Source organism: Amblyraja radiata, chromosome 34, assembly GCF_010909765.2.
Source record: "Amblyraja radiata isolate CabotCenter1 chromosome 34, sAmbRad1.1.pri, whole genome shotgun sequence".
Classification (NCBI taxonomy): Eukaryota; Metazoa; Chordata; class Chondrichthyes; order Rajiformes; family Rajidae; genus Amblyraja; species Amblyraja radiata.
Genome location: NC_045989.1, coordinates 19,986,682 through 20,009,848, shown reverse-complemented (window position 1 = coordinate 20,009,848; position 23,167 = coordinate 19,986,682). Strand labels below are relative to the sequence as shown.

The following is a 23,167-nucleotide window of genomic DNA, read 5'->3' as shown; positions in this document are numbered from 1 at the left end:
TTAGCTTGAGGAAGGACCGTTCAATGGTCTGATGACAGAAGAAGCTGTTCCTATGTCTGGTAGTACATGCTTTCATGCTTTGGTACCTTCTTCTTGGCGGGAGAGGGGAGAAGAGGGAATGATGGGAGTGCAAAAGATGCTGTATTTTGGCCAGCATGGACATGTTGGGCTGAAGGGCCAGTTTCCGTGCTGTATGGCTCTTAATACTCCAGGGTTCTCCTCAACACTACTTCAGGATTTCAGTTCATTTTCTTTTCAAGAGATGTTTTCATTTCAGCATTGCCTTTACATGCCTTGTTGAATGGAACAATATCTGAGTGACCCTCAGACACACACCAAATGTTTCCTCCTTGGTTTAGGACAGACTGTTGCTTTACCTTGGACTGCCAACCTTCTCCGTCATCAAACGCTTTGATTTTTTTTTAGCGTGTTCCTTTATCTTTATGAACAAAGTTCAGGATAGATCCATTAACATCTCTACGCAATTATATTTCTGCTTCTTGTACAGTTTAGTCTGGTGAATTTTTCACCAAGAAATCTCTGTCTGCACATAATATTGTGTCTACTTACGACAAGTACCAACTAACCTTTAGCCTGCTCAGTATAGATTCACACCGCCACATTCAAATAGGGTTTAAGCAACTAAGGGAGCCTCCTTTCATGTGGTTTCACGAGAAATACCTTTCAAAAATGAACTGAATATACAACCTTTATCGGTGTATCATTACACCTACTGACGACTCAAGGTTCATATTTGAGTAAAATGAATGTTTAGGCTTTAGATTTTAGAGATATAACGCGGAAACAGACCCTTCGCTGCACCGAGTCCGCATCGGCCAGGATTACCCTGGACACTAACCTACAGACTCTAGGGACAATTTTCCAACTTACCGAAGCCATGTGTGGGAGGAAAGTGGAGCACCCGGAGAAAATGATTCTCGGTCACTGAGAGAACAAAATGCATACAGACAGCACCCGGTGATCAGGATCGAACCCGGGTCTCTGGCACTGTAGATAGATAGATATAATTTATTGCCACACAACCAGGGTTTTTGTAAGGCAGCAACTCTACCGCTGCACCACCGTGCCGCTCTAAAATAGATATATTATTACTTTATTTTAATTATTTTAATAAATTATTTAAAGAATTGAAAGGCGCTGGTCCATAGCAACGCTTCTTTAAGTAACAAGCAATTCTTTGAGCTAGTGGCAGCATAGGTGGATAGGCTGGTGGCCAAAGGCTTTTCGCACGTTGGCCTTTATCAGTCATGGAATCGGGTATAGAGGTTAGCATGTTATGTTACAGTTGTTTATGTTACAGTTGTTACAAGATATTGGTGAGGCCACACTTGGAGCACCATGTTCCGTTTTGGTCACCATGCCGAGTGCAGAGAAGGTTTATGAGGATATTGCCAGAACTCGAGGTGGTGGTCTCTAGGGAGAGGTTGGGCAGGCTAGGACTATTCCTTGGTGTGCAGAAGGCTGAGGGGTGATCTTATATATGTGCTTAAGATCATGGGAGGAATTGAGAGGATGAATACACAGTCTGGGTATGGGGTATCAAGAACTCGAGGACATAGGTTTAAGGTGAGAGGGGAAAGATTTAATAGGAATCTGAGAAGCACCTTTTTCCGGTGGTGGGTATATGGAACGAGCTGCCAAAGGAAGTAATTGAGGCAGGTACTATAACAACATGGTGGCACGGTGGCGCAGCGGTAGAGTTGCTGCATTACAGCGCTTGCAGCGTCGGAGACCCGGGTTCGATCCCGACTATAGGTGCTGCTGCCTGTACGGAGTTTGTACGTTCTCCCCGTGACCTGCGTGGGTTTTCTCCGAGATCTGCGGTTTCCTTTCAAACTCCAAAGACGTGCAGGTTTGTAAGTTAATTGGCTTGGTGTAAATGTAAATTGTCCCGAGTGTGTGTAGGATGGTGTCACTGTGCGGGGATCGCTGGTCGGCGCGGACCCGGTGGGCCGAAGGGCCTGTTTCCGCGCTGTATCTCTCAACTAAACTAATGTAAAATACATTTGAATGGATAGAAAAGGTTTAGAGGGATGTGGGTCAAACATGGGCAAATGGGGCTATCGTAAATCGGACATCTTGTTGGGGCCTGCTTCCATGCTGTACGAGTATGACGATGAGATGAAAGTTATTAATGATTTCCAATATCTGCTGTATGTTGTGTAGAAGGGAACAGTAGATGCTCATCATCATCATCATCATCACCATCATCATCATCATCATCACCATCATCATCATCACCATCGTTGAAAACATCAATACTATGCAACTTACAATACTATGCAACTTCTACTGCAGCATGGATGGCCATTGGCTCGCTAGGAGCTCATCCACACTTTGACAGGCCTTGTTTTTGGCCCAGGTGGGGGAGACGGTTTAGTCGCCGACTGTCCAACCATGGAGCAGGTAGCACGGGATTACATGGTACAGATGGCGGGGAGGAGGGGGGGAGGGGGGGTACTCCCCCTGACCTGACCTGACCTGCAGATGCCGGTACATACCAAAGATTGACACAAAGTGCTGGGGTAACTCAAGCATCTCTATCTACAGTATCTGCTGTATTTTGATTTACTTGAAATGATCTCAACAGGGGAATAAATGCCTGTGGTCAGTTTCACAGAACATCGAGGGGATTATTGTAGTATCTTCTCAAGAGTACAATATGAGGGACGCAGGCAGGCAGGCAGTGCAAGGCACTTGGGAATATTATGCTTGGAGGAGCTGTTTACTGCAAGCAGAATCTTTAACGCTCCCAGTTGTGAAGCAGAGTACATCAGTGGCAAGAGAGGGCGGGTTGCCTGCCCTGCAGACTATGGGGAGTGGGCCAGGGACTGGGCACTGAATGGCATGCCTGTGACTCAGGGATGAATGAAGTGCTTGCAACTCAGCTCAGACACAGCCTCCACCCGCACGACACTGGCCAGAAAGCGCGCAGCTGCATATAAAGTAGGTGCCAGTCTAACGTGGTCCGAAGCACTGGTTGAGCTCATCAGCTCTCGGCTCAGAGGGTTTCAGCAGCCTGGGGTTCAGGTCACCCTCTCCCTCTCCTTGCCCAGAGGCTGCAGGAGGGATGACTCTGCAGGGCGACAGGGGCGGTTCAGTAGGTGGCAAGGTGCTGGTCTCGGGCACACTCTTGGTCACCCTGTTGAACTGTGGCGGACTGGTCTACCTCTTCCTACAGTCCGGCAACCTCAGGTCGCAGATGGACGCGTTGGAGAATCGCTTGGAGGAACTGTCCGGGACCTGGTCCCTGGAGCTTATCTCGAGTCTAACCCAGGACGCCCGTGAACTGGCTGAGCAGAAGAACCGGAATAGGCGAAGCCAACACAACTCTGGGACCCAGGGAGCAGCCGAGGACAGCATCATGATGATGACTTATTCAATGATCCCAGTAAGTACAGCAAGTTGCAGCACCCTTTCAAACAAAGGAATTAATGAATGCCTCCTTGTCACCTTCCCCTCGGCTAACAATGTACCGTTCTACATTTCTTTGATCATAGAAACATAGAAACCTAGAAAATAGGTGCAGGAGGAGGCCATTTGGCCCTTCGAGCCTGCACCGCCATTCGATATGATCATGGCTGATAATCCAACTCAGTATCCCATACCTGCCTTCTCTCCATACCCCCTGATCCCTTTAGCCACAAGGGCCACATCTAACTCCCTCTTAAATATAGCCAATGAACTGGCCTCAACTACCTTCTGTGGCAGAGAATTCCACAGATTCACCACTCTCTGTGTAAAAAATGATTTTCTCATCTCGGTCCTAAAATACTTCCCCCTTATCCTTAAACTGTGACCCCCTAGTTCTGGATCACCGTCCCCTTTGATCTGTGTTTTCACACCTTACCCTTCCATACCTCTCCCCTGACTCTCAGCCTGAAGAAGGGTCTGGACCCGAAACGCCATCCATCCCTTCCTTCTCTCCAGAGTTGCTGCCTGCCCTGCTGAGTTACTGCGCTAATTTGTGTCTATCTTCAGTGTAAACCAGCATCTGCAGTTCCTTCATACACTTTAAAGCAAAAGTCTCCTGGTTTCAAACACACAGTGAAATTATTTTCTTGCATAGAGTCCAGTAGAGTATTACCACACGCAAGCACAATCCCCGATTAGCAAAGTGTACAGAAATAGTCCACTGAGCCCGAATGCAAGAGGCGCCAGGTAGTGGTGCCATTTTCAGAGCTAGTGGGCTTGGCCTTACGAGCGAACGCTGCCCGATCCAGGCGATCCCCCAGGCTGTTGCAGGGCCTCCAGCCATCGCCTTGCTTGGTCGACCAGTGAGCCGAAGTCCCACTCCTCGCCCCTCCACCTTTGTGCCCCTGGGGCACCTCCACCATTTTAACTGAGGGATTGGAGTTTAAATTCTGACTCCCAGTTCGAATTAGATTGAAGAGAACAGGGTATAAAATACTTTAAGAAAATTTCCGACTGGAATCCTAGTCACATCCTAGGATATGAAGAATAAAGGTTGGATGGTCAAGTTAGTAAATATTATCGTAGAGTCATACAGCACAAAAACAGGCCCTTCGGCCCAACTGGTCCATGCCATGCGAAGTGCCTCATCTATACTAGTCCCAATTGCCTGCATATGGCCCATATCCCTCTAAACCTTTCCTATCCATGTACCTGTCCAAATGTCTTTTAACTGTGGTTGTTGTACCTGCCTCAATTACCTCCTCTGGCAGTTCGTTCAACACATGTAAAAAAGTTTCCCCTCTCACCTTAAACAAATGGCCTCTCATTCTTGATTCCCAAACCCTGGGGAAAATAGACACTGCATTCACCCTATCTATTGGCCTCATTATTTTATACATCTCTCAGCCTTCTGCACTCCAAGGAATAAAGTCTTAGCCTGCCCAACCTCTCCCTATAGCTCAGGGCTGAGAGACCTGGCAACATCCTCGCAAATCGCTCAGCTTAAATGGCATCTATAGCATGGACCAAAACTAACACAGTAACCCGAGTGCGGCCTCACCAAGATAAGAATGTTTCACTCTGTTCATGAAATGTGGGCGTTTACTGGCCACCCCAGCATTTGATGTCCATCCCTATTCGCCCTTGAACGGAATGGTATGTGTGGTCATCTCAGAGGGCAACTGGTGTGGGATTGAAGTCACATATTAGGTGGTCAGAGCCAGGAATGACAGATGCTTCCTTCTGTAAGGTTCATCGGTGAAATGAACAGAGTTTACAAGAGTCTGGGGGCTTCTTGGCAACCAGGCTCAGACTTTATTCTAGAATGTGGTTAATTCATTGAACTCAATAATTGACTATTGATGAAGAAGTTGGGATGAAAGCCTCTGCGCTGTTTAAATACCAATTGAATGCAGTGACGGAGAGCACAATGAACTCTCTGCGATAAAGTAATCACAAGAAATTGCAGATGCTGGGTTAATTGGTTTTTCTACATAGAGTGTAGTATAAATCTAATGTACGGGTAATTGTTGGTCGGCATGGACACGATGGGCTGAAGGGCCTGCTTCAGCCTATCTCAACTACACTAATTGCTCAGTGAGGAAAGAATAGGGAATGGCGGGTGAATGAACTGATGGGAATGCTCTGTAATTTGGCACGGACTTGTGGAGTGAAAGATCTCCGTCTAGTTGATGATGAAAATCTAAAGATTATGAACTGTTCTTGTCATCTGCTGATCCAGTTTGCTTTCTGGTCAACAATGAATCCCTTGAGCATATTATTCATCCTAAGGGTTAGTGTTAGTGTTGCATGTCAAAGGTTATAAAGGTGATGGGGTGAAGGCAGGACGGGGTGGAAGATTGCAACCTTCACGTGGTCCGTCCTGTTTCGACTAATGCAATCAACTTGACGTGCACAAACGGAAGATCAAATAGCACAAGTTGTCCAACAACTTTAGGCTGTGCACGCCACACGAAAGAAGAAGAAGGCAGGAGAATGGGGTTGAGAGGGAAAAATAGATCAGCCACGATAGAATGACAGAGCAAACTCGATGGGCCGAGTGGCCTTGCTCGGCTCCTATAGCTAATGGTCAAGGGGAGGGAGCAAGCTCACTCTATTGGATGTGTTCTTTGCTTGTGTTACTTGTGTGAAGCAAATATCACTTCCTCTTACCTGAATGTTGACCAGGTATTGATGCACAGAGGTGGAATGATTCATTTTCTGAGGCACTGTGAATAGAAGAATAGTCCCAAACCAAAATGGGATCCTCCACAGATGCTGCCTGACCCCCTGAGCCCCTCCAGTACTTTGTGTCTTGTTCACATTTCCAGCATCTGCAGTTTGTTTTTTGTTGCATCTCCACTGTGTGAAACAATTCATGGACATGCCCGCTCCTAACTTTATTGTAGAAGGAATGTAATGGATAAAGCAGGTGAATATCATTGGCTTAATCGATGTTAACTAATTCATTAATATGGGTGATTTAGTGACCCAAGATTGTATTGGTTCCACACCCCCGTGTGCCAACATTGGTGGGAGCCACACTATCCAAGACAATGGTTCAACTCCATTAGACCCAGGAGCAGAATTAGGCCATTCGGCCCATCAAGTCCCCCCCCCCCCATTCAAACATGGCTCATCTATCTTTCCTTCTCAACCCCATTCTCCTGCCTTCTCCCCGTAACCTTTGGCCCCCTTACTAATCAGCACTAATTATTCATCGTGTTATTGCTCATCAGTGTGTAAACAAAGTTATAAGTTGACATTGAGCGGGTGCAGCAGCATCTATGGAGCGAAGGAAATAGGCAACGTTTCGGGCCGAAACGTTGCCTATTTCCTTCGCTCCATAGATGCTGCTGCACCCGCTGAGTTTCTCCAGCTTTTTTGTGTACCTTCGATTTTCCAGCATCTGCAGTTCCTTCTTAAAAACATTATAAGTTGACATAGTTGTTTGGCTGTACACCCGATCTCTGATATTCCCCTGAGAATTCTTGGTGACTTTCCGGAATATTGCGGCAACAACTGACTGGATAATTTAGTTTAGTTTAGTTTATTCAATTCAATTCAACTTTAATGCACAAATACTAAGTATGGGTACAACAAAATGCAGTTTTGTGTCAGTCCGTAGTAGTGGTGCATATAGAAATTTAAAAAAAAGAAGATACAGAATAATCAAAAATACAGAATAATTAAACAATGGGGACGGAGGGACCGAAGAAATCTATCGGCGGGACTCCGAGTTCAGCAATGTGATGGTATAATTGTAGAAGCTGTTCCTCATCCTACTGGTACGAGACCTGAGGCTCCTGTACCGCCTCCCTGATGGGAGGAGGGCAAACAGTCCATGGTTGGGGTGGGAGGGGTCTTTAATGATCTTCCCAGCCCGTCTCAGACACCGTTTTCGGTGGAGGGCATCCATGGCAGGGAGCGGGGCACCGATGATGTGCTGCGCGGTTTTCACCACCCGTTGTAGTGCCTTCCTGTCCGCAACAGTGCAGCTGCTGTACCATACCGTGAAGCAGGTGGTCAGGATGCTCTCGATGGTACAGCGGTAGAAGTTGGTCAGGATCTGGGGGGACAGGTGGGCTTTCTTGAGCCTCCTCAGGAAGTAAAGGCGCTGCTGTGCCTTTTTGATCAGCTTGGAGGTGTTGAGGGACCAAGACAAATCCTCCGAGATATGTACCCCGAGGAATTTGTAGCTGGAGACGCGCTCCACCTCAGTCCCGTTTATATGGATGGGGGTATGACTGCCTCCTCTGACCTTCCTGAAGTCGACAATAATTTCCTTCGTCTTCTTGGAGTTGAGGACGAGGTTATTGTTGGCACACCAGGTTGTCAGGTGCTGGACCTCCTCTCTGTAGGCTGACTCATCTTTGTCACTGATCAGTCCTACCACCGTGGTGTCGTCAGCAAACTTAATGATGGCGTTGGATCCGTACTTAGGGATGCAGTCGTGGTGAAGAGGGAGTAGAGGAGAGGGCTGAGCACACAGCCCTGTGGCACGCCGGTGTTCCGTGTTATAGTGGAGGAGGTGAGGTTGTTGACCCTAACAGACTGTGGTCTGTTGGCGAGGAAATCCAGTGTCCAGTTGCAGAGGGAAGTGGAGATGCCAAGTCCGCTGAGTTTGGTGATCAAGCTGGCGGGGATGACAGTGTTAAAGGCAGAGCTGAAATCAATGAACAGCAACCTGATGTAGGAGTTGTTGTTGTCCAGGTGGGTCAGGGCAGAGTGTAGAGCCGCCGATATGGCGTCCTCTGTAGACCTGTTGGCCCGGTAGGCAAACTGATGGGGGTCCAGTGTGGGGGGAGGCTGGCTTTGAGGTGAGCCAAGATCAGCCGCTCAAAGCGCTTAGCAATGACAGGGGTGAGTGCCACTGGGCGGAAATCGTTGAGACTCCCTGTGGCTGACTGTTTGGGCACTGGCACGATGGTTGATGTCTTGAGGCAAGTGGGGACAACACCCTGGGCCAGTGAGAGATTGAAAATGTCGGTGAAGACTGGGGATAGTTGTCCAGCACATGCCCTAAGCACCCGGCCAGGGATGCCATTGGGGCCGGCAGCTTTGTGCTCATTCACCTTTCTCAGTGCATCTTGTACAGCAGAGGTGGAGAGAATGAGGGGTTGTTCATTCGGGTACAACATGGCAGCAGGCCCTTCGGCCCATCGACTCCACACTGACCATCGATCACCCATTCACACTAGCTCTATGTTGTATGATTTTCTCACTCCCTACTACACGCTAGGGGGCTATTTACAGAGGTCATTTAACCTACAAATCACACTGCTTTGGGATGTGGGAGGAAATCGGAGGACCCGAAGGAAATCCACAGGGATAACCCGAGGTCAGGATCGAACCTGGGTCTCTGGCGTTGTGAAGCAGCAACTCTACAACGGCGCCACTAGTCCTGTTTCCGCCCATATCCCAAAGACGTGCGGATTTGTAGGTTCATTAACCTGTGTATAGAAACATAGAAAATAGGTGCAGGAGTAGGCCATTCGGCCCTTCGAGCCTGCACCGCCATTCGATATGATCATGGCTGATCATCCAACTAAGTATCCTGTACCTGCCTTCTCTCCATACCCCCTTATCCCTTTAGCCACAAGGGCCACATCTAACTCCCTCTTAAATATAGCCAATGAACTGGCCTCAACTACCTTCTGTGGCAGAGAATTCCAGAGATTCACCACTCTCTGTGTAAAAAATGATTTTCTCATCTCAGTCCTAAAAGACTTCCCTCTTATCCTTAAACTATGACCCCTAGTTCTGGACTTCCCCAACATCGGGAATAATCTTCCTGCATCTAGCCTGTCCAACCCCTTAAGAATTTTATAAGTTTCTATAAGATCCCCCCTCAATCTTCTGAATTCTAGCGAGTACAAGCCGAGTATATTGCCCCTAGTGTGCAGGGAGTGGATGTGAAAGTAGGATCATATAGAACTACTGCGAACTGGTGATCAATGGTCAGCATGGACTTGGTTCGCCGAAGAGCCTGTTTCCAAGTACCTCTAACCTAGACTCAACTTAGGAAGTTAGATTCCAACTGAGAATACTTTGAAGTGCAGTATGGTTTACAACAAATAAATTATTCTCAAAAGTTCCTCAAGTGCACGTAAATCACTATAAAGGGAATGGAAAAGATTGTTCCCTGTCAAGGCAATTCATCAGGTTTTAGTTCAATATATACTCTCAATGTACCTAGTGAAGACTATGCCCACTTAAACTGTTCAAACCATTGCAACTGGCAAGTATTAAATCTTGCATTTCTAAACAAAGAACAAGTCAAAATAATACATCAAATAGTTGGCAGGAAAACTGCATGAGCAAAACAAAAGGTTTATTGAAGAACAAGTATGATAGTTCACATGAATAATACAACTTGGGTTGGAGAAGGAATTTAACTAGATAATTCACGAGAGTCATCGAGTGCTACAGCACAGAAACATGTCCTTTGGCCCAGTGGTGCAGTGATAGAGTTGCTGCCTCACAGCACCAGACACCTGGTTTCAATCCTGACTTCAGGTGCTGCCTGTGTGGAGTTTGCACATTCTCCCTGTGACCGTGTGGGTTTTCTCCGGGTGCTCCGGTTTTCTTCCACATTCCAAAGACGGGCAGGTTTGTAGATTAATTGGCTTCTGTTACGTCCTAGTGTGTAGGATGCAAAATGTTGATAACTTGTGTACAGGTGATCGATGGTCCACGGCTTGTTTCCACGCTGTACCGCTAAACTAAACTAAACTCTTCCATGCCGACCTACCTGCCCCTTCTATGCTGGACCCCTTTGAGTTGTGAAGTGTGGTACCTTCAGCTTTATTCAAGGATGTATTATCGTCTAAGGCAAAGCATGACAATGTAGGAAGGAGGTCAAGACCTTGAAGATCAGAGTTAGCTTCATCTGTCGGAGGCCAATGGTGTTCATCATTGAACAGGGAGAGGAAGGAGATTGAGGAACTCCTACAGAGTTTGTGTAGGAAAGAACTACAGATGGTGGTTTACATCGAAGATAGGCACAAAATGCTGGAGTGACTCGGCGGGACAGGCAGCATCTCTGGAGAGAAGGAATGGGTGACGTTTGGGGTCGAGACCCTTCTTCAGACAGATATCAGGGGAGAGGGCGGTACAGAGATAAAATGTCACAAAGGGGGAGCGATGAGAGAAGATGCTGCTGAACTCTCGTCCTGGAGAGGAGGAGAACTTTTTCAAAGTAGACATATCTTGAGGAGAATTCGCAGTGGAGCGGACAAAATGTGTAGGAAGGAACTGCAGATGCTGGTTTAAATCGAAGCTAGACACAAAATGCTGGAGTAACTCAGCGGGACAGAAGTTTCCCAGATTGGAAGAGGAGCATCTATCTACAGGGGGAGATGATTCGGATTGGCAGAATATGCACAGTTTCTGCGACTGCCAAAGGAACCACATGAAGAAGCAAGGTACTGTGATTAGGAACATATTACATGAACGTTTGGTGGGAACTAATTCAATGATAATGTTCAAACAGGATTGGACACAATACTGGATCTGTATCATGAACATTAAATAATTGACTGAAAGATTCAGATTCTTTGACAAAAGATGAGAGGCGAAGAGAACATAACCCCAACAAATTAGTTGGGGAATTCAAATTAATTAATTCAATTGATAAATCTGGAATTAGAAACAGCTATTTGGAGCAACAGTGACCCTGAATCAATTAAAGAGTCTTTAGACATCAGAGATACAGTGCGGAAACAGGCCTAGAGTTATTTCGGAAGATTTACGTCAAAACTGAAACATGGCTTAACATATCCCCTGTTTAGCTGGCTCAACAAAACTGACAAAAGACTGAATGCTTCTGACATTCAGAAACACTCCAAATCTTTTAAAAAGCTTACGAAAATAATATAAGTAAACTGAAAGTATAAAATCTCACAATTGTTAAGTTTATTTAAAGAATGTACAAGAGAGGTGGGCGGGGTGGGGGGTGGGAGGGGGGGGGGACAGAATGGGACAAAGTCAGACAAGTGATAGGTGGATACAGATGAGGGGGCTAATCCTCAGATCAACCTCAGACTTAGGGACCATAGTTTTTTCCCGGGAGCTTCTTCAGGAGGTGGGTCACGAATGGTCCTACAAGTGCACTCTTCTCCCCTTCAGATCGGGGTCAACTTCACCCTCTTACTCAGTCACCTGTTGCTGGTCCTAGCGTGATCCCTGCCGACTAACGCATTGCTGGACAGTCAGAGGCCAGAGATGAAAAGACAAGAAGTGTGAGATAAGGAGGAGTGATTGTGAAGCTGGATGAAGAGATGTCGGTAGAAGAAAATGGGGGTAGGGAGGGGAAGGGAAAGGGTGGGTGGGATTGGACAAAAAATGGGTGCACATCAGGTGGAGCAGAGGGAAGAGAGGGATTTTTAAAAAAGTTTTTTTTTTTTTAGTTAGTTACCAAAAATTGAAACTTTGTTCCACTTCCATAAATGTGAGGTTATCCATTTTGGTGGCAAAAACAGGAAAGCAGACTATTATCTAAATGGTGGCCGACTAGGAAAAGGGGAGATGCAGCGAGACCTGGGTGTCATGGTACACCAGTCATTGAAAGTAGGCATGCAGTAAGTAAGTAAGTAAGTAAACTTTATTTATATAGCGCATTTTAAGTCAATTTGCATTGACCCCAAAGCGCTTCACATAATTTAAATAATAATAAGTTCCATTGCAAACCATAGAAAAAGGTTTATAAAAAAAATGAATAAAAATGGACACAACATATTACAGAGTTCAACACAAACATCCCCCCACAGCAGAATCAAAACATTTCCACTGCGGGGGAAAGGCACCAGAAAGTTAAGTCCTCTTCCTCTGTGAAACATCCCGAGGTCAGGGCCCATCTGTGGCCGTGCAGCCAGTCCGATGATTTTCAGGGCCCTCTTGCCGTAAAGATGAAACATCGGCGTCGGGTGAAACATTCCTCAGCGGCTTGGAAAAGTCTGGAGCGGCTGTCCCCTCCCCGGAGACCGGAGACCGCGGCACTCGTAGTCCTCTGGCCGCGCCGGCTGGAGCTCCGACCCCGGCGAACTCGATCTCTGGCTCTGCGGCGCTCCAAATCCAAATCCAGCGCCGCCCGCGGCCGGACGCCCGCAGCCACAGCTCCGTGATGTTGGAAGTCGGCGACCAAAGCGCTCCGGAGCTTACCGAGCATGCAGGTGCAGCAGGCAGTGAAGAAAGCGAATGGTATGTTAGCTTTCATAGCAAATGGATTTGAGTATAGGAGCAGGGAGGTTCTACTGCAGTTGTACAGGGTCTTGGTGAGACCACACCTGGAATATTGCGTACAGTTTTGGTCTCCAAATCTGAGGAAGGACATTATTGCCATAGAGGGTGTGCAGAGAAGGTTCACCAGACTGATTCCTGGGATGTCAGGACTGTCTTATGAAGAAAGACTGGATAGACTTGGTTTATACTTTCTAGAATTTAGGAGATTGAGAGGGGATCTTATAGAAACTTATAAAATTCTTAAGGGGTTGGACAGGCTAGATGCAGGAAGATTGCTCCCGATGTTGGGGAAGTCCAGGACAAGGGGTCACAGCTTAAGGATAAGGGGGAAATCCTTTAAAACCGAGATGAGAAGAACTTTTTTCACACAGAGAGTGGTGAATCTCTGGAACTCTCTGCCACAGAGGGTAGTCGAGGCCAGTTCATTGGCTATATTTAAGAGGGAGTTAGATGTGGCCCTTGTGGCTAAGGGGATCAGATGGTATGGAGAGAAGGCAGGTACGGGATACTGAGTTGGATGATCAGCCATGATCATATTGAATGGCGGTGCAGGCTCGAAGGGCCGAATGGCCTACTCCTGCACCTAATTTCTATGTTTCTATGTTTCCATTAAAAATTAGACAGATCTTACTGCACAAAGATCTCCTGGCAGGTACGGGCTATCGCAGAGTATTGGTGGTCACTGAACTAAAGGAAGTGATGCACATTGCATCCAGGAGACATCACCTACAAGACCTAACTCCATGAGTTACTAGCTGTGACTCCAGCACCCACGACACACCAACAACTGGAAAATGGAGAATATAATCGCAATGCAGATGTCAGGGTAATCATGCCGAGAAAACTGGAGAGGTTGCAAGGAAACTCTTGTCCTGTTTGCCTTTGATATATTCAAAAGCAGAATGATAAAATGAAATGCCTTTCGGAACCTTAGAATGTGGCTAATAGCTTCAAAGCCAAATACATTTACATCTGCACAAAGATCCCTTAAATATTCAGGAGCTAAAAAGACCACAGAATAAAAGGACTTACCTTTACAATGGAAATTAGGAGGAATATCTTTAGTCAGAGGGTGGTGAATCTGTGGAATTCATTGCGACAGACAGCTGTGGAGGCCAAGTCGTTGGGTACTTTTTAAGTGGAGATTGACAGGTTTTTGATTAGCGAGGGTGCCGAAAAGTATGGGAGAAAGCACGTGAATGGTAGAGTAGACTTGATGGACCGAATGGCCTAATTCTGCTTCTATGACATGAGCTTCAGATAATCTACTCAAGAGTGTTTAATTGTCATATGTTCCGGCAATGGAGCAAAGAAACTCTTACAGGCCCATTAACTCAAGAACACACAGATAAATGTTTAATAATCAATAATATGTTAAATTAATTGTCACTCACCATAATAGCACAAATCCAAACTCCATTGTAAAACCAGACCAAAGTCCATGGTAGATCACAGTTGTTGAGGTTAGTGTTGTGTGCAGTGTTCAAGAACCTGATGGTTGCTGAGAAGAAACTACTCTTGAACCTGGAGGTCTTGGTTGTCCGGCTCCTGTATCGTCCTTCTTATGGTAATGGCGAGATGAGAGCGTGGCCAGGGCGATGTGGGTTTGTGGTGATATCGGCTGCCTTTATTTGAGGCAGCGCCTACCGTAGATCCCTCAATGGTGGGTAGATCCTGTAGATCCCCCAATGGTGGGTAGATCCTGTAGATCCCCTCAATGGTGGGTAGATCCTGTAGATCCCTTCAATGGTGGGTAGATCCTGTAGATCCCTTCAATGGTGGATAGATCCTGTACATCCCTTCAATGGTGGGTAGATCCTGTAGATCCCTTCAATGGTGGGTAGATCCTGTAGATCCCCTCAATGGTGGGTAGATCCTGTAGATCCATTCAATGGTGGGTAGATCCTGTAGGTCCCTTCAATGGTGGGTAGATCCTGTAGATCCCTTCAATGGTCAGTGCCATTGAACGAGATGGACCGGGCAGTGTCTGCCACCCTCATGCCATGACAAATAAATAATGTACATTTTTTGGGACATTTTTAATATAACCATGGTTACATTTTTCCACAGGTTCGAATCTTAGTGGACTTGTGCAACAGCACAAAGGGGATATGCTTGACAGGTATGTTTCTGAAACGTTCCCCACTTTGCATGAGATATCAGACTGAAAAATTGAATATTAAACGTTTCTTATCTGTAAGCAGCTCCTCATGGCTACGAACGTGATGTGTCGTTCCCAGGATTTGTGACGTAATCGATTTAATTTTAGAATGTGTTAATACTAATTAAGTTTAGCGTGTTGTTTCCGAGGCTGCTTGTGGACTACACATAAATTGGCCGGGTAGTGTGTGAGCATGAATGGGACTGTGTGAGGGTTACCGTAGCAACCTGCAAGATTGCAAGTCAATGTTATTGAGACTTGGCTGATGTGCTATTCCATAGCTTGCTGTAAACAGCACTGATGCACGGAAGCTCTGATAAACTGTACGGCTAGCAATGGCTATTCCAATCATATATTTTTTAATATAGTATTCATCATGGAAATGCATAGGAAAGAACTGCAGATGCTGGTTTAAATCGAAGGTAGACACAAAATGCTGGAGTAACTCAGTGGGACAGGCAGTATGGAAATGCTTCTGGGGAAATGGAGATGTTTGGAGATAATTGATCGATTGATGAAAGATGCAGCAGGGAAACAGGTCCTTCGGCCCACTGAGTCCATGCTGCCCATCCATCATTTGTTCACACTAGTTTTCTGTTATCCCATATTCACAGTCACTCCCTCCACACTAGGGGCAATTTACAGAGACCCTATAATTTAATATGTTTCATTTATTCTGCTTGTGAAAAAGGATTGGATATTTGTGCAGTGTGATTTAGTGGCAGCATTGGGAATTGGGGCAGCAATCTGGGGGGAAAAAAATGTGCGCAAAGGATATTTCGAAAGGTTGTTGCCCGGATGGGAAAGTGGATGCGTGAGGATGAACTGAAGTTGCAACAATACTGTATCAATGTTCTATTTGTTATTTGACATTCTGCTGAATTTGGGAGGTCAAATATCAGTGACCTAGAATCTATATTTGAATGTTGTTCTCTTAAATCGTGAGGGGTCATGTTAAGAGTCATGCAGCACGGAAACAGGCCCTTCAACCCAAGTGATTCATGCCGATCAAAATGCCACACCCAAGCTAGTTCCACTTCACTGGGTTTGGCCCATACCCCTCTATACCTTTCCTGTCCATGTACCTGTCCAAGTTGTTATTGTACCTGCCTTATCTACCTCCTCTGGCAGTTCATTCCATATACCCACCTACTTCTGAGTGAAAAAGTTGTCACTTAGGCTCCTTTTTCCCTTTCTCACCTTAAACTTATGCCCTTTGGTTCTTGATGCCTGTACGCTAAATTACTCCAGTGCTGTGCACTTTTGTTTTGTAAACTGCCACCTGCAGTTTCTCGTGTCTCCAGAGTTTCCTGAGTCTTGCCGCTTTAATTCCCCATCCCACTTCTCCTCGCACCTCCATGCAGACTCCCGTGCCGTTATAACGAGAGCTGTCATAAAGCATGAGAAACAATGCCTGGGCATGTTGCAGCTTGAGGGATCATTGTTGAATTCTGCAGCGTTTTCCATTCGCATTAGAATGAGGCAAAACACTCCCTGCGATAAAGTCTCGGTTTCTATCCTTTCCTATCAGCGCTGCCTGACCTGCTGGGCAAGTTCAAGGTCCACCCCCCACCCCGCCACTCTTGCATTCTCTCATCTGTTCTCAGCCTCCAAGTGCCTCTATTTCAAAGCTTTTGTGCAGAAACCAACCATTTTCATCTCCATGGCTGCACCTCCCTCATTGATCAGATGAGTTTATAAAGTCATTAGGCCAAACAGGGCCCTTCAGCTCACCTTGCCCATGCCAAGCAAGTTGGCATATATGTTGTCATTTGGCCCATATCCCTCCAAGCCTGTCCATTTGTGTGTCCAAAGGCTTTTAAAAAAGCTGCAATTGTATCTGTTTTGCCCCAGGACAATCCTGTTCTCACCCCACCAGAGATAATCCCCAGAGATAAACATAAAATGCTGGAGTAACTCAGCGGGTCAGGCAGCAGCTCTGGGGAAGAGGAATAGGTGACGTTTCGGGTCGGCACTCATCTTCATTATGAAGAAGGGTCTTGACCCAAATCGTCAGCTAGTCCTTTTCTCCAGAGATGCTGCCTGAGCCAAGTTACTCCAGTATTTTGTGTCCATCTTCAGTGTAAACCAGCATCTATAGTTCCTTCCTAAACAGAGATATACCCCATCCTTCTCCACCTTCCCTACAATTAAACGGTAACCATGATATTCTCACATTTTAACACACGCTGTAATCTCTTTCTTTCCCCCCCAAATTATACAGGGCCACCGGGACCAGTTGGATCTCCAGGTAAGTTCATCAATACTCTCCTTTCAAACCTCAAAGAATTCTGACAAGTATTTGCCCCTCCATTGATTTTGGACTGATGCATTGATCTGTGTCTGTAGGTCCCCCTGGTTTGGATGGTCCACCTGGATTGAATGGTTCAGATGGACTCATTGGACTTCCTGGACCACCTGGGAAGGAAGGCAAGCGAGCTCGGAAAGGTAGACGGTGTTTTACGTTTCGGAATTCCTCCACAGAATCATCACCCTCTTCAGTTGTAATGAACATGGAACATAGAACAGTGCAGGAGCAGGCCCTTCGGCCCACAATGTCTGTGCTGAACATAATGCCAAGTTGAATTAATCTCCTCTGCCTACACATGATCCATATCCCCCATAACTTACATATCCATCTGCCTATCTATGTCTCTTAAACATTACTGTTGTATCTGCCGCCACCACCAACCCTGGCAGCATGTTCCAGACACTCACCACCCTTGGCATGGAAAAATAAACTTGCCTTTAAAATCTAAAAAAAAAAAAAAAAAAAATCACCTTTATATTTGGCCTTAATGCCAATCCTTCTGGCTTTGACATTTCCACAACTGTTTACTCCATCTATACCCCTCACAATTTTATGGATTGCATTTCATTGCAATGTTTTGGGACATATTACAATAAAATGCTCTTGACTCTTGAAATTGATTATTACTGACGATAAAAATGAGACCAAGGAATAAGGTGGCACATTTTCTCCAGCCGGTGCCAACCTATAGTACGAAAAGTTATCTCCAGGTGGCAAGTATGGATTCTGCAGGCAGATGGTCTTATTTTATGTAAACGTAAGGAAATGCAGATGCTGAAATCTTGAGCAAAAGCAGGAGTAACTCAAGTAGGGTAGCTCTTTCTTCCCAAAAACCCTTTCTGGCTTAAGTCCTCCCTCCACCACCTCCAGTTTAAATTCCATATGGAATATTTTGGAGGACCACGAAACCAAGAAACCAAGCAGTCCAGGCAGCATCTCTGGAGGACATGGATAGACAACATTAAAGAATGAAGGATCCCGACCCGAATCTTCACCTATCCATTATCTCCAGAGGTACTGCCTGGCCCGTTGAATTACTCCAGCACTTTCTGCTCTTAGTCGTATTTTATATTTTATATATCCATAACTGCTTGTTTCTATTATGAAGTAATCAACTGATTAGAATTCACATTAAAGCAAGATCTCTTCTTCAATTCGCAGCCTCCCCTGGACCGAGAGGGGAGCAGGGAGAGGCAGGACCCAAGGGTGACACAGGAGAGCCCGGCCCACCTGGGTCAGATGGGTTACCCGGTCCTATGGGTGTTCCTGGACCAAAAGGCGAGAAAGGAGAACCTCATAATGAGATCATCTTAGAAGGTAACCATGATGTTTCTATACGGTCCTATAGCACAGAAACAGGCCCTTCGGCCCAGCTCGTCCATACTGACCAAGATGCCACACAGGGCATACACTTAAGATGAGGGGTGAGAGATTTAAGAGGGATCTCAGGCAACCAGAGGGTAGTCTGCATCTGGAACGAGCTACCAGAGGATGCTCTAGAAGCTTTACCAATTCAGATTCAGATTCAGAAAACTTTATTGTCTGTCGTAACAGAAAATCTTCTTTGACGTGGCTCAACATACAACCAGGACAATGTACTGATAAGCAGTCATACAACAGATTTCTGCGAGCACACACAGTGTGTATAGATCTTAAAAGCAAGTATAAAGATTAGAAACTATAAAAATAGACAAGATAAACGACTTTTAAAAGGCATTTGTACAGATACAATGTTGAGCAATTCTTAGGTTTGTTATATATTTGCTTTTCACTGTGGATAGGAAGGGTTTAGAGAGATTTGGGCCAAATGCACACTAATGGGACCAGCCTAGTACGCCAACATGGTCGGCATGGACAAGGTGGGCTGAAGGGCCACTTTCTGTGCTGTACAGCACCATGACTGTCAGTGAACTGTTTCTGATAGATTTACATTTCTCTGTGTGTCTCTTTCTCCGTCAGGTCAGAGAGGTCCCACCGGCCCGCCTGGACAACCAGGGTCTCCGGGCCCAGCTGGACCCCCTGGTCCTCCAGGTTCCAGAGGGAAGTCCCGAAAACAGCAGAACCTGGTCAGCCACGGTAATGGACCTTTGAATTTGGACCTCCCATGGGAATGTGGCGCCCTGTGGCGTCAGCTGATACACAGACCACTTATGGTCGAACCCTCGTCAGTAGTTACGAAGGCTGTCACGTCACGTCAGGGGCTAAGGGGAGTGGCCTGCTACATTAGCATATCTCACCTTGAGATCACCCAGTCAACAGGTAGCTGAGCTCGAGACAACACCCTCGCTCAGCTACAGCAGCAATGACAATAACGTTAGTGGACCAAACTTACATGTAACACCTGAATAAACCAACTGTTTATTCACCATGTTTGGTGCCGCTACAACGCAATGTTTGATACGACCTTGACACGATTGTGTTCAAATTTAGGTAAAGCCCATGCTGAACCGAACGATGATACTTTAATCAGAAGAACATCTGCGCAGAAAATACAGAGCTCGTTTACAAAGAAAGCTGGTACGAGTTCCCCTCCATTTTGGCCTTATTTATGGTATTGGATTGTGATACTTTTGCATTAACATTTGGGCAACATCTCTTAATAGGACGTGTCATCAAATCAGTGGATGACCCTAACAATGTGACAAAGATAGAAAACACATTTGGAGCATGGATGAAAGACCACGCGATGAAACACAGTGAACAGATTTGGATTGTTGAGCACTTCTCAGGTTGGTTTTGCTTTTCACTGTGCTCGGTTGCATTCAGAAGGAGTAGGCCATTCGCCCCACTGAGCCTGCACTGCCATTCAATATAATCATGGTTGATCATCCAAAATCAGGCATTCGGAGGACAACTTTCAGTTAAGAATAAAGTTAATTTATAGTTCTCAATACTTTGCTGAATAAACACTTCCCCAGTCAGCAACCGACAGTTCATAGGTACCAAGGATGTCCCAAGCACTAATTACGGGCCTCTGTTGACCAAAGGCCTTCGGCTTGTACCAATCCTCTCTATACAGTCACACGAGCCCTCAACTCAACCCCTCTCCAAGAATGAACCTATTTTTCTTTGTAAAGTTGGAATGGATAACATTCCTTTGGTGAGGTGCAACTGATTCAGTGATTGGCTTCAGTCTGACATTGTCCTGTTAGTAGGCACAACATACTGGAGTGGTGCAGCAGGACAGGTGGCATCTCTGGAGAAGGAATGGGTGATGTTTCGGGTCACGACCCTGCTTCAGACACATTCTTGACCCGAAATGTCTCGACTCAACACCAACTGGCTCTCCCTTATCGATTCTACTTGTTACATCCTCAAAAAATTCCAGATTAGTCAAGCATGATTTCCCCTTCATAAATCCATGCTGACTTTGATTGATCCTGTCACTGCTTTCCAAATGCGCTGTTATTACATTTTTAATAATCGACTCAAGCATTTTCCCCACTACCAATGTCAGGCCAATTGGCCTATAATTCTCCCTCCTTTTTAAAAAGTGGGGTTACATTAGCTACCTTCCAGTCCACAGGAACTGATCCAGAGTCTATAGAACATTGGAAAAAGATCACCAATGCATGCACAGTTTCTAGGGCCACCTCCTTGACTACTCTGGGATGCAGACTAACATGCCCTGGGGATTTATCTGCCTTCAGTCCAAACAGTTTACCTAACACCATTTCCTGACTAATGTGGATTTCCTTCGGTTCCTCCCTCCTCTTCCTTAGTGAAGACAGAACCAGTTACCTTATTTTTTGTCTCCACAACTTTGGAACTCTTCTCCATCCTGCCTGTACACCTTGGTTTTTGTAAGATAGAGGACGCAAAAGAAACTGCAGATGCTGGAATTTTGAGCAAAATATAAACTACTGCAGGAAGTTATTCTGAAGAAGGGTCCCAACCCAAAATGTTGTCTGACCGTTCTCTCCACAGATTCTGCCAGACCGCTGAGTTCCTCCAGCACTTTGTATTTTGGTTTATAAGTTGTACACAGTAGATATCTTAGTCTTTGATGCTCTTGCTTCTTGCAGATATTTTGGTTTTACATGCACTTTACTTTGAACACCATCATCAAGGCATTTTGACATTTTATTTCTAGGACTGACAATAAAGGAGTATGAAAATTTAGAAGCACTCAAGAATGGAAGTAACTTCAAAACAATAACATTGCCATACTTCTTCCATGGCTGTGGACATGCGGTGTACAACGGCTCCATTTATTATCACAAAGGAGGATCAGATAATATTATAAAGTGAGTGCACTTCATTGTAATTTTCTAAAACAGAGCACAAAATGAGCAGTAAAAAGACAAAATGCTGGAATAACAGTGATTAGCAGCATCTTCAGAGAACATGAATAGGTGACATTTCAAGTTAAGATCCTTCTTCAGACTGAACTAAGCTTCTACATTGAGGGTCCTGATCCAAAAAGCCACCTCAGTCTGAAGGGCCCCAATCCGAAATGTCACATATCCATGCTCTCCAGAGATGCTGCCTGACCAGTTGAGTTACTCCAGCACTTTTGTCTTTTTTTTTGTAAACCATCATCTGCCATTCCTTGTTTCTAAATGATCAGTAAATGTGTTCATTGGTGTCTGGATCCCTACGGCCTGCTGCCTTTAAAGAGATGCATTATTGTGGTTAATAATTTATGGAATTATTGATTATTATATTTATCTGTTATTCGATTAAGGAGCCAGTTAAGCAGCAAGTAAGAACTTCATTGTTCTATTGTCGGTACAAATTACAGTTTAGAGAAACAGTCTGGAAACGGGCCCTTCATCCCATCGGATCCACTGATCACCCATACACTATTTCTGTTATATCGCTGTTGCATATTACACACTAAGGGCAAGTGTTACAGAAGCCAATTAATCTACAAACCTGCACGTGATTGAAATGTGGGTGGAAACTTGAGCACCTGGAGAAAACCCACATGTCACAGAGAGAACATACAAACTCCACAGAGAGCATGGTTGGTCAGGAATGAACTCGGGTCTCTGGCACCGTATGATTCTTTAATACATGTGGTTAGTCTTTATTCACCAGAAGAGCTGATGGAAGTTTGGGGGAAAGAAAGAAAAAAAACCCCAACATTTAAAAGACATTTGGACAGGTAGTTGGATAGGAAAGCTTTAGAGGGATAAGGGCCAAGTGCGGGCAGGTGGGGCCTGTTTCCGTGCTGTATGACTCCAACTTGCACAAAGATTTCAGAAAATAATGGTGAAGCATGCAATTGTACTTACGTTTCCTGATGTTTGGTTTAGATTTCCTCTGGATGGGAAACAGGTCCAGCGTATGAAAATGGACAATGCTTTGCACAACAATCGCAACTATCTCTTTCAAAACGCAAAGACTTATTTTGATTTATCTGCAGACAAAAGTGGGCTTTGGATAATCTATGCTTCTAGTCACGACGAAAACATTGTGGTTGGCCAGATTGAGAGCGATGAAAAATCATTTGCCATAATTCAGAATATTAACACCACTTACCCCAAATCAAAGGCAGGAAATGCATTCATTGCACGTAGCATTCTCTACCTCACAGACACCACCGACTCCAAAGTAGTTTTTGCATTTGATTTGTTGAAAGAAAAGCAACTTGATGTAAATTTTGATTTAAGATCATCAAATGATATGCTTACAATGATATCATACAATCCACATGATCATCAAGTGCATACATGGGAAAATGGCTACTTAAGAACGTATGGTCTACAGTTTTTACCAGCTGAATAAATGCAGGTGATTGCAATAATTTGTGCACGTGTTAACTGGCGTAGCTACTAAGGAGATTTTCACAAGGTAAATAATTTCCCCTAATGCCATAATAATACAATGTTTAAATATTTTTGACATTTGCACAAAATATCTAACATTTTTAATATTTCAGCACCATGTACAAATTGTTAATTGTCACTTTTACACCTTTTAATGTTCTATAATTCAACATTATGTGATTAATGCTGTTTATATCAGTGGTTAATAAAATGTTCAATGGATCAACTATCGGTTAGTGTAAC

General features: G+C 45.2%; 1 protein-coding gene across 1 annotated transcript; it reads left to right on the top strand.

The window, feature by feature from the left end:
* The first annotated feature begins 2,978 nt into the window (after positions 1-2,978).
* gldn (gliomedin) lies at positions 2,979-23,151 on the top strand. The gene is made up of 10 exons (XM_033050390.1): positions 2,979-3,412; positions 14,749-14,800; positions 17,064-17,090; positions 17,189-17,287; positions 18,312-18,467; positions 19,110-19,226; positions 19,581-19,667; positions 19,754-19,879; positions 21,244-21,397; positions 22,412-23,151. The coding sequence occupies exons 1-10, from the start codon at positions 3,092-3,094 to the stop codon at positions 22,881-22,883; spliced, it is 1,611 nt and encodes a 536-aa protein (XP_032906281.1). The 5' UTR covers positions 2,979-3,091; the 3' UTR covers positions 22,884-23,151.
* The last annotated feature ends 16 nt before the right edge of the window (positions 23,152-23,167 follow it).